The 17,861-nt window shown below is 42.7% G+C and overlaps 1 protein-coding gene across 14 annotated transcripts in view; it reads right to left on the bottom strand.

Moving 5' to 3' along the window:
* Window positions 1-6,825, bottom strand: part of UNC79 (unc-79 homolog, NALCN channel complex subunit) — a 115,228-nt gene extending 108,403 nt beyond the window's left edge. For 13 of the 14 annotated variants that reach the window (XM_054067121.1, XM_054067118.1, XM_054067120.1 and 10 more), the window contains exons 1-2: window positions 6,728-6,825; window positions 1,728-1,848 (exon numbers count right to left, since the gene is read on the bottom strand). In XM_054067121.1, coding sequence (XP_053923096.1) covers window positions 1,728-1,848; window positions 6,728-6,749 — 143 coding nt within the window. In that variant the 5' untranslated portion in view covers window positions 6,750-6,825. Of the gene's footprint in view, window positions 1-1,727; window positions 1,849-5,396; window positions 5,527-6,727 lie in introns of those variants that run through there. The other variant, XM_054067132.1, reaches the window with a different exon arrangement.
* Window positions 6,826-17,861: the final 11,036 nt, after the last annotated feature.

The raw sequence follows: 17,861 nt of genomic DNA, 5'->3' as shown, positions 1-17,861 counted from the left end.
TTCCTATTCAAAATGTATTCTGTAATCACATGGTACTTAGTACTATATACTATAGTATAGTGGTGAACGTTGTCTACCTTGACTTCAGCAAGGCTTTTCACACTGTCCCCCACAACATCCTCATGGGGCAGCTTAGGAAGTGTGAGTTAAATGAGTGGACAGTGAGATGGATTGGGAACTGGCTGGCTGGCAGAGCCCAGAGGGCTGTGATCATCGGCATAGAATCTAGTTGGAGGCTTGTAGCCAGCAGCGTTTCCCAGGGGTCAGTACTGGGCTCAGTCTTGTTCAACATATTCATCAATGATGTGGATGAGGGGAGAGAGTGTACACTCAACAATTTTGCTGATGACACAAAACTGAGAGGAGCATCTGATACAGTGGAAGGCTGTGCTGTCATTCAGCAAGACCTGGACAGGCTAGAAAGTTGGGTGGAGAGTTCAGCAAAGGCAAGTGTAGAGCCCTGCAACTGGGGAGGAGCACCACCATGCACCTGTACAGGACCTGATGGAAAGCTGCTCTGTACAGAAGGATGTGAAAGTCCTGGTAGACAACAAGCTAACCAAGAGCCAGCCATGAGCCCTTATGGCCAAGAAAGCCAATGGTATTCTGGGGTACATGAAGCAGAGTGTGGCTAGCAGATCAAGGGGGTTCTCCTCCCCCTCTACTCTGCCCTACTGATGCCCCATCTGGAGTATTGTGTCCAGTCCTAGGCTCCCCAGTTCAAGAAAGGCATGGAACTAATGGAATGAGTGCAGCAGAAGGCCACAAGCATGATGAGGGGATGGGAGCACCTCTTGTATAAGGAGAGGCTGAGTGAGCTTGGTCTGTTTAGCCAGGAAAAGAGAAGATTAAAAGGGAACCTTATTGATGCTTATAAATACCTAAAAGACAGGTTTCAAGAGGATGGGGCCAGACTCTTTTCAGTGGTGCCAGTGACAGGACAAGGGGCAACGGGCACAAACTGGAACACAGGAAGTTCCACTTGAACATGAGGAAAAACTTCTTTACTGCGAGAGCAATGAAGCATTGGAACAGGCGGCCTAGAGAGGTTGTGACATTCAAAATCCACCTGCATGCATTCCTGTGCAACCTGCTGTAGGTAAACCTGCTTTAGCAGAGGAGTTGGACTGGATGATCTCCAGAGATCTCCTCCAACCCCAACCATTCTGTGATTATTACTAAATACTGGACTAAATCAAACCCCCACGTCAGGACAATCCCGACCTATTGTTGCCTTTGAAACTCAAATCCGTAGACAAACTTTGTGCCTACTTGTATTGTTACAAGGGACTGAACCAGAACCCAAAAGTGACATCCAGCTGAACCGAACCATGGCACAGTAAGAACCTAGTTGTGCTCATCTGGCTCATTGCTTTAGTATCCTGAGGCAGCAGGACTGTCAAAGAGGCCACGAGTACATATTTCTATAGGTCACAAACTCCTTTCTCCACAAGTTCTGCATACTTGCACAGTCAGATAAGTTTTATGAGGGCCAAGCAAATGTGTAATCAAGTTTATTTTAGAATCAGCTACTCAATAAGCAGCTCAACTGGGCATATTGGGCAACAGCCACTGAATAGATTAATTCATACCATTCTTTTCTTAAATTATGCTCTGAAACTTTTTGATTGAGCATTGACCCATTAAACGTTGTAACCAATTCAAAGTCAATCAATACCCCTTACAGTTCTTTAGCTCTTTTTTCAAGAGCATTAGTTAAATCTTACCTCAATAACGTCTGAGAAAAATATTTCAGAGTATTGGCAATGTCAGTTCCAGAGGGCACAGGGTAAATGTTGTGGAGAACCCGGTTGTGGTATTCCTGAAGGTAACGAATTTTGGAAGCAACTACATAAAAGACAAAAAACAAACACAAAAACTTTCATTTAGGTTTTTCTGCAGACTTTGACAGAATCATGTCTATTCCTACCACTTCTGACTTTTTTTTTATTTAAGAATTAAACTGTAAAAATCATAAAAGTCCCTACATTCTTTCTATTTTAACTGAATAAATTAACACTTCAGTAAAAGAGTGCCAAGGGGAAGTAACAGAAGTGAATGCCTGCATCTGTATTAGACCAACTTAGTGCTGGCAAATTATAAAAGCAACACGCGGATAAACAAAAAAAAAAAAACAAACAAAAAAAATCAACCCAAAACCCCCTTGCACTACTTCTGTGTCTGCAAGGATCTCAAGATTCATTTAAAATGAATGAGTCATTGGATGACAAGAGGTTCATGTGAGACTGATAAATATTTCTACAGCCAAAGCAGAGATATAAGCTAAGACAGAGAGTTTATGTGATTTACTCTAGGCCATACATTTACTTTATGCAATGAACTAAAGATATGAAAAGACTTGTGCCGTTTATTTAAGTGTCTGAGGAAATCTGATGAAGGAGGTGAGGGGGTTTGAAAGAGTAATAGGAGCTCTAGACCTTTCCTAAAACCATTTTTTTTGTTGTTGTTTTAGAAAAACAGTGAGTTTATTTTGTAACATAGATCCTTGTCCAGCATTGGGAAATGGTGATTACCCACCATATCTGCAATGCGTTATATTGCCTGCATGGCACAACACAATCTCATGCAGAGACACTCAGCTCTTTTTTGTTCTGCTCAGACTAATCAACTCTGCTGAGAAACAGTGCATTGGCTGTGGCAGAAGGCTGCATCAGCTCACTGCGCTTCCAGCTAGACTGCTCAGCAGTTGTTCACAGCATCACTCTGCGCAGACACAGTCTCAATGAAAGCAGAGCTGGCTAAGAACTCTTTCATCATGTTAAAAGTGCACCAAGACTGTGCAAGCCACGGTTAAAAGGGGAGATGCTGCTGAATGGCTTCAGTCCTTGAGCATATGGATTATGACAGTCTTTCACTGAGATCTATTTTGTTCCCCTACAGGGCTCTTCCAGTGTGTAAGATAAACCGTGCTTCCTAAACAAACAACTAGTCAATATTTTGTTGTGTTCTCATTGTCGAATGGTATTCATTAAAGAATAAACACGATTAATTCCCCCACTGAACAGAATAGCACTAACTTCCTGCCTCTGTGCCTCTCACTGCTGCTGTTTCAGGAACATTCCGATTTTTTTTCTACGTTGTGGACAAGCTGAATGAGTACTTGCATTGTATGCATATTACAGAAAAAAGACTGAAGAACAGATACCAAGAAAGTGTCCGCAAGTGCTGTTGGAGGCTCAGCTTGAGAGACAAAGACATTTTGCCAGAACACATATCAGTATGTACATTGGACTTTGATGTCCAGTAAACAAAAGCATCTGTGAGTGCTCAGTCACACAACAAATGAGGTTTGACAATTTCAAGTCAGTTATCCATAAAATGGGAAACTCTCAAATTACCAAGTGAAGAGCTTGAATTGTCTGACAAGAAACCCAGTTTTTCAGCACTCAACTGCCTTCATCATCATCTTTTCTCCTGTTTCCTGCTGTACTAACCATACCCTCCCCATTTCTGCAGCAAGTGAAGCTTCCACAGACAAAGTTCTCCCTCATGACACTACCCCGTTTCATCACAGGGAGAAAACCCACCATGTGACTGAACAGATCTGGGATCTATGGGAAAACAGCAAGTGAAAATGCAATTATGTACACTGCCATAATGCATATGCAAAAGTAATAAACCAGGGACACATAGGCAACTTTAATTATGTTTCCTCACTTTTAAGTGATTTAGATTTATTTTAAAGTGATGTTAATGGATAATTAAAATCAATCACTACTTTTTTTTCCCTTTAAACAACTGGAAAGAGAAGTTTGTAGCATGGACTCAGACTGCCTCAGTATAGCTTGGAGCAAGATCCAAGCCTTGCAGGCCACCCTGTAGGCCTACAGCACACGAACTGTTCTTCGCAGAAGGTGACCCCTGTCAGTGCAGCTAGACTTATCTCACCTCCTGCGCACCCCTAAAACCATAGAGGCAGTAACATTTGGGCGTGATGCACTTTACTCCAGGTTACAGAAATTTATTTTAGCAGTCCAACACCTGTTTTCCCCCTCCTTGTGTCATGCCTCTTTCCTTCTACCCACTATCCCAGTTTTAGTTCCACATTTGCAAATAAATTTACCAGATTATTTAGACACTTTATCTTTTTTAGCCGATGTGAAGACCCCTGTAAAAATCAACCAAGATTAGGTTAGATTAAGAAAGTAATTACTCCACAAATATATTTTGTGAAGCTAATTTCTCTAGTTGGGAAGAAAAATGAGTATGAAGCCAGGCATATTTGCAAAGAAAACCAACCACATTTCACAGTGTCCAATAAAGAAGAACTCACAGTAAGACATACGCTTTACTGTGGCTGCCATGGTTAGCTGACAGATATCCACAAGTGAATTAGATTAACAAAATGCCACAGATGATTTCAGAACTCAGGTCTAGACGTATTGCAGAGAACTGGCTGCTTCTCTGGGGCTAGGGTATAAGGTATCTAGAATATTACTTTTTTTTTTTTTTAATAAAGAAGGAAATCTATTTATTTCTATCAATCAGCATTGTTACATAATTATACCAGACAAAATACCAAAACAGAAAACTTATTTATAAAGCCTAAATATTAATGTTAGTTTTAGGCTAAAGGTTTTAACCTCGCCTCTCTGTTCTGTTTCCCAGAATACTGACAATTTCAGCACAGCCTCCCAAAACACAAAGAGCCTTCTGAAGGGAAGCCCAAGAGCAACACTTTGTCAGCTTTCAAGATTTAGAAGTGTGTGAATTACACAGATTTCTGAGTTTCTGAGCACCCAGAGATACACTTCAAAGAGTGATGTCACTCTGTGGAAGTACATAATCATTGTCATAGGGTCATCACATAAAAAAAAAATTTAAAAGGGAAAAAAGTTATTCCAGGATACTTTGCTGGGTATCTCTCTAGGACCTACACAGAGCTAACTAAACTTCCCAGCCCCCTTGTGAGCATTGACTGAATCATTAGGTATCTCCAAAGATGGTCTTGGTTTCTGCAATGCCCTGGATAAGAACCGAGTGGGCATCAGGCATTCCCAGGACATTACTTACCACAGGTAAACACCAGTTACTGTTATGCAAAGTGAAAAAGAACAAATTTCCTCTGAATACAACAAAACAAACACCTCATGCATGCCGTGATGAGTCAAATGACGAAAGTCAGTGTTAATGTTGCTGGTACAAGATACAAAATGTATGTGGTCACATGCTTGGGAGGCTTCTCAAGACCATTTCCCAGATTGTTGCCATTTTACCTGTTTTTCATACAACTTGCCAAAGAGCTGTGAGGTGGCCAGATTCATGTTTTGACCAGTGCCTCTTCTGTTCTGGTTGGTCTGTTTCCGCACTCCTAGTGTTTTACTGCTGTTCTTGGTAAATTGACATTCATCATAACTTGTGACTTGACTCCTTACCAAGACATTCTGGTTCCTGCCCATCATTCAGCGAGGGCAGCAGCAACAACAGCAACAGCTGGGGTCTGAAGGTTTGCCTTATAGTGTTGTGTGCACACCAATATAGTACTTGCCGAAGTCCGTCTCCATTTGTCAAAAATTGCAGGTGAGGACAAAGACATTTGGTAATGCTTTAAAAACTAGTAAGGGGAGCAGTCTTGGTAAGTAAAATACATTCAGCAGGTTAGAATGCAGAGGATATGTCCATTAACCAAACGCTCTACCTGGAGCACCATGAAAAAGAACACAGGAGGCAGAAAGATCTGAAACCTGGACCCCAAGTACATCTTAAAATAGAGAGCAATAGGGACATGGCAGGGCAAGATGCAGTGTCTTGAACAGTACAAGGGATGGACAGCTAAAAACAGCCAAGGAGAAAACATGAAAGAGAAGCCCAAACAGAGCAGACCAAAAGCATTAGGAATGAAGAAACAGTGAAGGCAGAACAGAAAAGAAAGAAAATGCCAAAACTAGTGCTGGGACAAAAGGTGGCAGAAATCCTTCCATACACCATTGTTAAAGAAGCATAATTACTGTATAAGTAACACAAGAAAGAAGAAACAATTACACAACTCAGGTGGGGAAGACAGAAGTAACAGAACAGGACAAATCCAAACACTGCACACTTCAGGGCTGTGGTACAGTCAAAATATAATGCCTCTATTTACGAGGCCAGAAGCACATCCCTGCAGCAATAAATTAGCATCCAAATAATATTTTAATGGCAACATCATTCATCACTGTTAATAAGCAGTAAACCCAAAAGTATTCTTATCCTTAGATCAGAACAGCATTAGCACATATAGAGTCATAGAACGGTTTGGTTTGGAAGGGGCCTTAAAACCCATCCAGTTGCAACCCCCTTGCGACGGGCACGGACACCTCCCACTAGAGCAGGTTGGTCTAAGCCCCATCCAACCTGGCCTTGGATAGGGATGGGGCAGCCACAGCTTCCCTGGACAACCCGTGCCAGCGCCTCACCGCCCTCAGCGTGACCAATTCCTTCCTAATGTCTAGCCTAAATCTTCCCCCTGCCAATTTTCTCCCCCATTTTCATGGAGGCCCCCTCGACTCCCTGCCCTTCCCTGTCAGCGCCCCCCCCCCCCCGCTTTTCTCGCAGCAGGGACCCCTTCCCGATGCCCACGGGCCCCGCCGGTGCCGCATCCCCCGGGATTGGCGAGACGGGCCTCTCCCCGCCCCGGGGCTCCGATCGCTCGCTCCTGCCTCAGCCCAGGGCCCCGCACGGGGCTGAAAGCGGCTCCCTCTCCCTTCGCCGCGGCCCCGGCACTCACACTGCTCCGCCTTGGTGGACATGGCGCTGCCCGGGCCGCCGCCACAGCGGCAAAGCAGCAAAGCGGCCGCTCTGCTCCGGCAGCGCCGACGGGGATGGGGAGGGACCGCGGGGGGCGCTCTTAAAGGGGCCGCGCGCCTCTTAAAGGGGCCGCGTACTCTTAAAGGGTGCGCACAGCCCGGGCGGCCGCTTGTCCTTCAGGGTTGAGAGGGGGAAACGCTGAGCTAGGCCAGGGTGAGGGTCAAGAGAGCCAAGTGCAACGTCCCACGTCCCACACCTGGGTCGGGGCAATCTCCAATTTCAATACACGATGGGGGATGATGTGACTGAGAGTTGCCCTGCGGAGAAGGACTTGGGGGTGCTGGTCGATGAGAAGCTCGACATGAGCCAGCAATGTCCATATCCTGGGCTGCATCAAAAGCAGTGTGGCCAGCAGGTCGAGGGAGGGGATTCTTCCCTTCTGTTCCTCTCTTGTGAGACCTCATCTGGAATACTGTGTCCAGTTCTGGAATCCTCAACCTAAGAAGGATATGGAGCTGTTGGAACGGGTCCAGAGGAGGCTACAAGGATGATCAGAGGGCTGGAGCACCTCTGCTATGAGGACAGGCTGAAAGAGTTGGGGTTGTTCAATCTAGAGAAGAGAAGGCTCTGAGAAGACCTTATAGTGACCTTTCAGTACCTGAAGGGGCTACAAGAAAACTGGGGAGGGACTGTTTACAAGGGTATGTAATGATAGGACAAGGAGGAATGGCTTTAAAATGGAAGGGGGAAGATTTAGACTAGACATTCGGAAGAAATTCTTCACAATGAGGGTGGTGAGGCACCGGCACAGGTTGCCCAGGGAAGCTATGGATGCCCCATCCCTGCAGGTGTTCAAGGCCAGGTTGGATGGGGCCTTGGGCTGGTGGGAGGTGTTCCTGTCCATGGCAGGGGGTTTGGAACTAGATGAGCTTTAAGGTCCCTCCCAAACTATTCTATGATTCTATGTTCGCTCAGAGATTAATTCTTTCATCAGTGTGTGTCACGCTGGTTTCCACAGCATCCTGACTTGGCCTTCCTAGGCCTCAGAAATTAACAGCCAACTATGTTTTTCTTCCCTGAAACTTTCCAAAACAACCTCTCTGATCCTCACACCTCTGAGAAAGATAGGTGGAAGCAGCAGTATTTCATCAGCCAGGCCATGGGAGCCGTGATGCATAGAGATAAAAGGCCAATTTCACATACTCTCCTCCAAAACACTGGGCTGTGTGAGATGAGCAGGGCTGCGGCAACCAGGGAGAACTGTGCTGTGGGGGTGGAGGAAAATAGGTATGTTTTATTATTCATTGTGCAAAGCAGTGCCTCCAAATTACTGCTGCCCTGATTTGGGGACAGTGCACATTCTGTGCCAGGAGCTGCAGGGAATGGGCAGATGCTGTTCACTGGCTTTTAATAGGTTGGTTTTTTCCCTCAATGCAATCCTCTAAAAATATTGCATGTGCCATGTTTTTTCAGCACCACCTAATTTGATCCAAAATAGAGCTCTCATTGCCTTCTCTTGAAGCCATAGCTCTTTCCATGCTGCCTGCTGCTTGCGAGCCTCAAAGAGAGAGAAGAGCCACTACCAGTGGCCACTATGAACAAGCTTCAATGACTATAGTGGGACTTAGCGGCAACTGAAAGGCGTTAACTGGGAGAGGAGTCACCTCCATTTCCATAAGCAGCACCTCCCAAATGCAAAAAGCACTGGCCCTTTCCTATATGTGGCTTGCTCCTTCCTGCAGGGTGTGTTGCATGATTCCATAGGTTTCTACCTGAACATTTAAGTTTATGCTATTACATTTAAACATTTAAGAGAAGACATTTAAGTTTATTTTTTACGGTTTTATGGTTGGACTTGATGATCTCAAAGTTCTTTTCCAGCTTAGGGATTCTATGATTCTTCTATTAGAAATAGACATAATAGCCAATCCTACTGAAGTCTGCAAGACTTCTTCTGTTTATTTAATTTAATGAAGTGCCCAGGGAGGACACAAGGTGCTGCAAGCCCCACTTCCCCCAATCCTAGGTCTCACAACACAGAACATAAGTGATGAAAATATAGACAAACGGCTCTCAGACCTCACTGAAATTAGCTGTTGAAGGCAGGTCTCATGTTTATTTTGAATAATATGTCTGTTGATGCAACAAATCAATCTGAACTGCTCTATTGCTCATTACAGAACAATAGGGAACTGTGCACTGAGAGGAACTAAGCTCCCATAGGTATCCTTTAAAATATACCAAGTGTTCACATACTGCAGTGGTAAGCCTACTAAAAACAATCAGGTCAATAAAGCAGGAATACAATGAGAAAATACAAATTTCATTTCTAATGTAAGATTCCTTCTTTGGTGCCTGAAAATTGAAGCTATGCCTGCATTTACTGAACAAGATCCTATACAGTGCAGCACGTAATTCAGTTATATGGAAAACAATGTATTGTTTATGAGTTCTGTGTACCTGAACAGTGCCTGAACCCTGAATAAATCCTGATGCAAGTCATCAGTTATTTGGTCAAACAGTTTTATATATTTGCCTACTTTGTTAACACAACTATAGAGACTCGTGCTTTAAATTGTGAACAAATGGCACAAAGAAGCAAATACAGGAATATGGCACTGCAGGAACTAATTTCTGAAGTCTCTGAGCTGAATAGAAGTTACCATTTCTCAGCAATGTCCTCATGAATTTGTCTAATAAAATGGGTACATTGCTCCACTGGAAACATTTTTAAGCATCTAAGGTTTATAGCTATATGTTTTTTACCCCTGCATGCACTCAGTTAACGGAGTAAAAAAAAAAAAAAAAAAGCTGCAGGCATCTGAAAGTCCAAAAATCACTAATGCAAGAACATATTTTTAACAATAAATGAATGGGGAATGGAAAACTTACTTACATGCTGATAAAAACCAAAAAGAACAATCTGGAAATTTCGCAGAACCATAGTCACTGACGTTGGAAGGAACCTCCAGAACTTGTCTACACCAACTTCCCTGCTCAAAGCCAGGTAAACTGGAACAGACTGTGTGGGGTCATGTCCAGCCAGGTTTCAAATATCTGCAAGGATGGAGATCCCACAACCTCTCTAAGTAATCTCTTCCAAGGTTTAACCATCCTCAAAGTAGAAATTTTTTTTGTATGTTTAAGTGGAATTTCCTATATTTCAGTTTGTGCCCATTGCCGCTCATCCTGTCACTGAGTGCCACTGAGAAAAGTCTGGATCCATTTTCTTACTCCCTCTCCTCAGGTATTTATACACACTGACAAGAACCCTCCCCAAGCTTTTTCTTCTTAAGGCTAAACAATCCCAGCTCTCTGATCCTCTCCTCATGTGACAGATGCTCCAGTCTTATCATACATCCCTTCTCTTGACTCACTCCAGTATATCTGTTTCTTGTACTGATAAGCCCAGAACAGCACTCCAGACAGGGTCTCACCAGTGCTGGCTGGAGGGCAATAATTGCATACCTTGACCAGTTGGCCATGCTTTTCCTAATGCAGCCCAGGATCCTGTTGGCCTTCTTGGTACAAAGGCTCATTGCTGACTTGTGGTCAACTTACGGTCTACCAGGAAACCCAGGTCTTTCTCTGCAGAGGTACTTAGAAACTAGTCAGCCCTTAACCTGTTTAGGTTATTCCTCCCAAGGTGCAGGACTTGAATTTTCATCTGCTGAGCTTCATGGGATTACTGTTGGCCCATTTCTCTCAAGGTCCATCTGAATGGCACCACAACCACCTGGTGTATCAACTGCTCCTCCCATTTTTGTACCATCTGCATATTTGCAGAGGGTGTCCCGTCATCCGAGTCACTGGCAAAGGCATGAAACACTACTGGCCCCAGTACTGACCTCTGTAGTAGTGACTGGTTTCCAGCTGGACTTTGTGCCACTGACCACAGTCCTTTGAGCCTGGCAGTTTGTTTGTACCCTTTGCAATTCACAGTATTGTCATCTTATCTAGTCCACACTTCATCAGTTTGTCAGTGCCAATGTTATGAGACAGTGATGAAAGTCTTACTAAAGATAAACATCTACTGCTCTCCCCACATCCACAGAGCTAGTCATTTTGTTGTGAAAGGTTGGACAGGCATGATTTTCCCTTTGTAAATTCACACTGACTACTCCCCGTCACATTCTTGTCATTGGAATTGGTTTCCAATATGCTCCATCATCTTCCCAGAGATCAAGGTGAGGCTGACTGGCCTATAGTTTCCTGCATCTTCCTGCTTGTACTTCCTGAAAATAGGAGTGACGTGATTTCTCAGGAAAAAAGCTTTTTTTTCCTCAGGACTCATTCCGAGTTGCCTTTGCCTTTTAAAGGTAATCAAAAGCAGCCAATCTGCACTGAGACTTAAAAATGCAAGGAGAACTTCTTGTCTTGCCTGCAGTGTTACTATCACACAGCAGCAGGAAAAGAAAAAAGCAACAACCAGACCTCTTGTTGTGGGTGGATAGGAATATAGCTGTTCTGAGGAGGAAAGTGTAGAGTACAGTAGGGTAGGAATAAGGATAGGATAGAAGTTAGGATAGGGACTAGACTAGACCAGACTAGAATAATAAATGCAATCGTAGCAGAATTGATTGTGATGTTATGTGATCAGAAGCTTGGCTGAAGCCAGGGTTGATTTAAAGTGAGAGACTGAGCTGTAAGGAGCTCTGGGTCTCATTGCTAGTACTGTGATCCCAACAGAGCCGCTAGATTGTGATGTTAATATTTGTTCTTTCCCTCCCCAATGTAGAATAATTAAGACTTCGGGGGGGGGGAAGAAACATAATTAGCAACTACAGTGGTCATTTGCTTGTATTTACAAATCTGTAATCTTCTTATTATGACAATCACTTCAATTAACTCTGTGGATGTTAGCTTTATTATTACATTTGTCTGTATCTGTCACTGTAAAAAAAACTCTGATAAAAGCCCTCAATTTCTCTTCTACAGTAATCTCATTAGCCTCTAAGTGAACAAAATACATAATTTGTTGCCATAGCAGTGGAGTTCTGAGAAATAAATGGTGACCTGCATAGAAAAACAGCACAAACCTGATGAGCATGTACTAGGACTATTAAACAATCAAATACTGGCTTTACTAGCTCTAAGAAGCACAATATTTGAGACAAGCTACCATGCTGTGTTTGTGAAAATTAGTATCAACCTAGGTGATACAGATCTCCCCTCAATAATTTGAATGGTCTTGTTACCTCTCATCTCTGACTTGTGCAGAATTGACTATACCAACTACCTACACGGCTAAAGTAAAAGCACATTGTAGTGTCAGTAAAGCTTTAGGAATTAAAATGACAATTGTCAAAAACCTGGCCCAATGGCTAAGACATGAACACAGAAGACAAGAAACCCAGAGTATAATTTTATTCGGCTTTACTATTTCTATACTGAAGTAAAAATGTTTGGGAAAGGCCTCTGCTGGACAAAAACAGTAAAACAAAAAGAGAGCAAAAGAAGGCATGGGGGTTTCCATGAAGAAGGTGAAGAGAAAGCACATGACATGCAATGCTGCTAAGGCCCGCATCATCTTACTGCCTGTACCGTGTTTGTGACCCATGCCAGAGTTCAGGTTCCAGCTCAGTAACAACTAAAGGTGGCTGATTTTGCTCATGTATCTGTTCCTAGCAGCCAGTAAGCAAGCTACTACTCCAAACTGGTTTGCTCCACTGAGAAGTTCAGGAGGTACATAAGATGAACTGAAGGGTGGAATATCAGAGACTACAGCCGTGGTGTGATACACAAAGTGAACTAAACTGGCAGAACTGGAGCACTGTGCAGCCTGTAAGAAAGCTGCTGCACTTTACATGGGAATGCTGATATTTTTCTCATCTGCAGATCCTTACAAATTGTAAAGTGGATGTGTTGCCCTACCTATAGCAAATATAAGCCTACCTGCAATTGGTTAGCATTCTCCAGCTACTTTTGCAGACCTAGTGTGTGTATGGACCCTAAGCTGACTATCACTGATCTCTTAATTTTAAGTGTGATCTCATCCAGAGCATCCATTCTTGAGAAGAGTAAATATAGCAGCAGAAATTCACCACGGCCGCTTCACCTTCTACTTAGAGCTATGAGTATTTTACCATAAATATGTACTGCAGCATGTAACTATAATCACAAACCATGTGAATATTCCAAAGTTTAATTCAATAAAAGACTTTTTGTCTTAGCTTAAATGACTGTTACTTATGTTCCTATGGCAGGACAGGCTTCAGCCACTTACCTTTGGTCATATGTTACCTGCACTACTACCTGTAGCCAGCTTAAAACCAGCTATGGCACATCTACAAGAAATGCAAACCATTGATGTTTATATGCAGAGAAACACAGCAGGGAACCTTTCTCCAACAGTCTCCTTCCACCTCCTCCTAACCCGCTGATCTTAGGCAGGTGCTTCGTGTTTGGTATTCCCCAGCTGTAGAATTACAGCTCTCAAATGACTTTTTTTTACCACATTTCATCTAGTGCAATTCTCAATGTTTCACTCACATACCCTGAGTATGCATTATAACCAGGCAATCCTATTATTCATTGCCATAATTTAAGAGGACATCTACAACAACTGAAATGTCATAACTTACTGATTTATTTAGTTATTACTAGGTGAGAAATGGGTGACAAAATCAGATGCAGGACAAGCAGGCACACTGAAATGTTCAAAACCAGTTTTTACAAATGATTCTGCAAAATAGCCTTACTGATTTCAGTGGATGTGCTCATGGTGTGCAGGAGCAGTTTCAGAGAGTATTCGCCCAGTCACATTTCAGTTACTGGCATAGGTTTTTCTCTGGATACCAGGAATGTAGACATCTATCCAAAACTCATCAAAATCTGTGGGAAAACTTCCACATACATAACTGGGCTTTCAGATCAAGCTGTTCAATTCAGTGACAAAGCTATAGTTTTTTGGAAACCATAAACCAATACCATTTTCTTTAAACAATCAGAGTGCCTCCATTTTTTTTCTGAAAACTTCGGTGGTGGTTGAAAGTCTGAAGAGAACTGATATTTGAAAATCATACTTTGGAAGTGCAGCAAGAATGTACACTTTCATACATTCATGGCCCTACTTTCAAAATCTATTCTGATATTAGACATTACAAATGGCTTGATGGAATCACAAATCATATTCTACTAATACTTCAGCATCATAACTAATACTTTAGCATCACAAAAGGTTACTATTTGTATTTTTTTGCAAGATGGGCATAAAATCATTAGAAAATGTTTCTTTATAACATATAACATATAACATGGCATAACAAGTATTATTTATTGTACTTCAAATGTAGTCTAGAATTCAAAGTATTTATCATAGCATTCATTACAAACAGCAGGCATGGGAAAATTTCTCAAATGTCACACATTTTAATCTAAAAAATGAAAATAAATTGAAGTATCTGACAATCATGACCTGCAGAAAAACATTTATTCTGGTGGAAAAGTAGATTAGGTCAAAAGAACACATGTAAAGGATAAAGATGAATCACCTTACACACTCAGTGTTTTTGTCTGACATAAATTAAATAAATGAAAGTACTGCAATTTTTTTTTTTATTTTCTCCCATTTATTTAGTTTAAAGTTTCGATGGTACCTGATGACACATTCAGGCTGGTCCATGCAGACAGGTCCAACTGCAGCAGAAGATGGAGGAGCAGACTACCACTATTTTGCACTGCTCTGCCATTTTATACCTGAGTTCATTTCTACAATACCCACAAAAGCTTTCTGACCAGGGCCCTGTCCCACAGGACTGGTGACCGTGTGTGAACTGGGACTTTAGTTAGCTGTATTCTTTGCATGGACCTTTTTCTCATACAGAAGCTATGTGACATACATAAAACTTGAACTCATGGTTCAATCACTTTGTTTTAAACTGGCCCTCAAGCCCCTGTGTTCTCCCTTTTAAGAGAGCCCAAGTTAGGAGTATTAACACTTATTGCAGTCTCCAAGTCTTAATTTTGAAGAGATGCCTCCTATTTCTTTTTATAGGTTGAAAGGTGGCACAGGAACCATCCAGCCGGTCCAAGAACTGCCAGTGAAAATGCTGAGAATCCGATGATTGTCTCCTAAATTAAAGGAAACAAGGTTAAATACAGCTAAACTAGTGGGAATGCTCCCAAGGTAAGCAGTCTATTGCCAACCACATTATGTGATATTTTTGAGCTTCTGCAGCTATAATCCCAGAAACGTGACAGATTCTAAAGGAAAAATTATTTTACATGTTTGGACTAGAAGCACTAGTAATCCATGGCAGCTGGATAAAAATTATCTTATTCCATATCATGCACAAACACATTTAGAAGTGTAAAAGACACATTAAAAGAGATGGCAAATTTATTATTTTCCTACAGAATTAGGACCTTTGGGGCCTATTTCTTTAGTTTTCTATGAATAAAATCTTTACAGAAACAGTATTATTTGCTTAATAGTTACAGTAAAGCAGGTCACCACTAATCATATACAAGAATTTTGGGTATCATAACTAACACAACGAGTTGATATAATAGGTGAGAGAGTTGCTGCTAAAAATTTAGTTATGTGTCTTCTATAACCACATATTGGAGTAGTTGTGCTGGGGAGTATAATCAAAGCTCACTAAAAGGGCACTCCACAGAAATGGGAATTTGTGACATCTCTATAGGATGCTCTGAGAGCATTCCTCTCAGGAACAAATTTGCTATCTAGGAGGTGGGAGGAGAAAAACTTCTGTGAGGAGTGGAGGGGAACTCCTGGAGAGAGCTGGAGTCTAACTGGGCTGAAGAAAATCTACATTGACTACACGGGCAAGAATAGAGAGAGGGATCTCTTCCTGAGAAGACTGGGTCCTACACCCAAGCTGTGGATGAGGAAAGGAAAAGTGAGGGCACAAACATACAACTCACCACCAGTCCTACTTTTTCCTCCGGTGGGGAGCTGTGGATGCAGTGGCTGCTCCAACTGGCAGACCTGAAGCGGAAGAGTCGGGATCCATGGTGCATTATAGGGCCCATCTTTTTATCCCAGTGAGAGAGCAGCACAACTGGGGTATCCCGACCAGCCAGTAACTGCTGCTGCCAGGAGTTTCCCAGTCCTTTGCTAACTTTCTATTGCTGAAAGCCTGTAGGATGATTAGAAGGCAAGGAGTCCTTACTGACAGTCAAGTCCCTTGATGTTTCTGTTGGATGCAAGAAGTGCCAACACAACCCAAAACACACTGGGTAGCTGCTGTCCTTGGGAGAGCACCAACAGGAGAGTGTGTATGCATCTGCTCTCTGGAAAAGGACCCCCTTGGGATGCTACAGCCACCTCCCACCAGCGCACAGCGATGCTGCTGAGCCCAGCAGATGGGAGGAGTCTGTCTCAGCTGCTCATGCTGTGAGGCAAAATGGAGAAAACTGTCTTCCCTTCTACCAACGTCTTAACAATCTTACTTCCCCTAAACTCACATGCATGTGCCGTCCACACAAATGATCAGCACCTCAAATTGCACGCTCTCTGTTATTGCCTTTTGCCCACAATTGCAGTTCACTTACCACCTTCATCCACAAAATGATCTGACCAGTAAATGACCAGTACCTCAAATATTTCCCTGCCCCACACTGCAGAGAATATCTCCTTCCTCCACATCCTACCTGAAACATTGCTAATCCAGTTTGTATAAACAAGCTGCAAAGCAGTCTGCTAGGAGAGGAGCTGTCTGCAGCAAGGATAGAGGACCACGTGAGGTCAAGCCACCTGCCAGCATCGAAGCATAATATGTGACAGGGTAACAAACAAAGGCAGAAAAAATGTTATCAGCATTACCGGTAGGAGATTATTTAAGAACAGCAGTGGCTGGACATGCACAGAGAGGGATATGTTCTCTCCTCCACATGCAGAGCTGGGTGGATGCTGGAGACTTACAGTGCCACGGCACTAAGCACAGCTTAGAAGCTACTAGTCCAGCACCAGCACCATGCTAACTTGTCAGTTCAACTTGCAGACTGGAGCTAGTTTATAGCTAGTCGCATTTCACCAATAGCAACAAAACATCTGGCAGTTATTTTATTTATTTATTCTGTGCTTTCTCTTGCCTTTAAATGCCAAAAGCCTGAAGCAGACAACTGTGGCATCCTTCTCCAGGCTTCTTGTCAGAGTACGTCCTCCAAGCTCACTTCCAAGACAGCCTAAGATGCAATGGTGGTGGTAAGAGCCTCAGCTTGAGGTTTTTTTGACAAGGTGCAGAATATGTTAGCAAGGTGTGAAGAGCGAAGAGTTAGCAGTCTACACAAACAAATGATAGTGAATCAGTGATTAAGCAGGCCCATCTGGCATGTATTTTGCCAGTTCTATGCTTTTGTTATCTCAAGAAATGTACTTGCTCAGTTTTATGGAGGAAGAGAAAACAAGGATTTTTCTCCTCCCCAAACACTGAATATCCTGCTCGTGCAGAATTTGTCCAGAAATGTCTGAGAGATGTGGCTGAAGTAACTAGAGAGGAAGAGACTAATTTGAACTCATCAGCTGTGGCAGTAGCAGCTAAACGTGCAGTACAGGACCATAGGGAACAAAACTACCTGAGACAGACCCTCTAACACCAAGAGATTGCTCTAGATAAATGACATATGGTATTCTAAAATAACAGTTTTCATGTTCTACTACTTGTTTTCAGGTACTCAGCTTCTCAGTTTCATGCTTTCTACATGAACTTTTTCTCTACAGCTGGAAGTAGTTCCTTGCTCTTTCACAGTTCCAGAGCCCTGCTTTTAAGAGTTTACTCTTTAGACTGCTACCACTGGAATAATTTAATTCGAAGTTACTGAGGTCCCTTCTTACGTGTTCTTTAGCTAGTACCATTTCCTCACACCTCACCTGGGAGGACAGATTCTCTAGCCACTGCTACAGTGATACAGGTTGTAACTACCCCATCAGTGTAGAGTAAAGCACTTCCAATTAACATATACAGTCATGGCACCAACACTCTGAAGCTGTAGTTCATTTTCTCCTTCATCTGCTTCTGGGGGCAAATGGTAGATAACAGTGTAAGGCTGTTTCAGAAATTTTATTTCAGCATGAGACTGCTTGTTTATTTTATTTTAAAAGCTGAAGGGGGTATGCCAGAAGTTAATACTGATCTATATTTTCCATG

This window comes from Cuculus canorus, chromosome 5 (genome assembly GCF_017976375.1).
Source record: "Cuculus canorus isolate bCucCan1 chromosome 5, bCucCan1.pri, whole genome shotgun sequence".
In the NCBI taxonomy this organism is placed as follows: Eukaryota; Metazoa; Chordata; class Aves; order Cuculiformes; family Cuculidae; genus Cuculus; species Cuculus canorus.
Note: the sequence above shows the minus strand (reverse complement) of the source record. Positions and strands in the feature narration are given on the sequence as shown.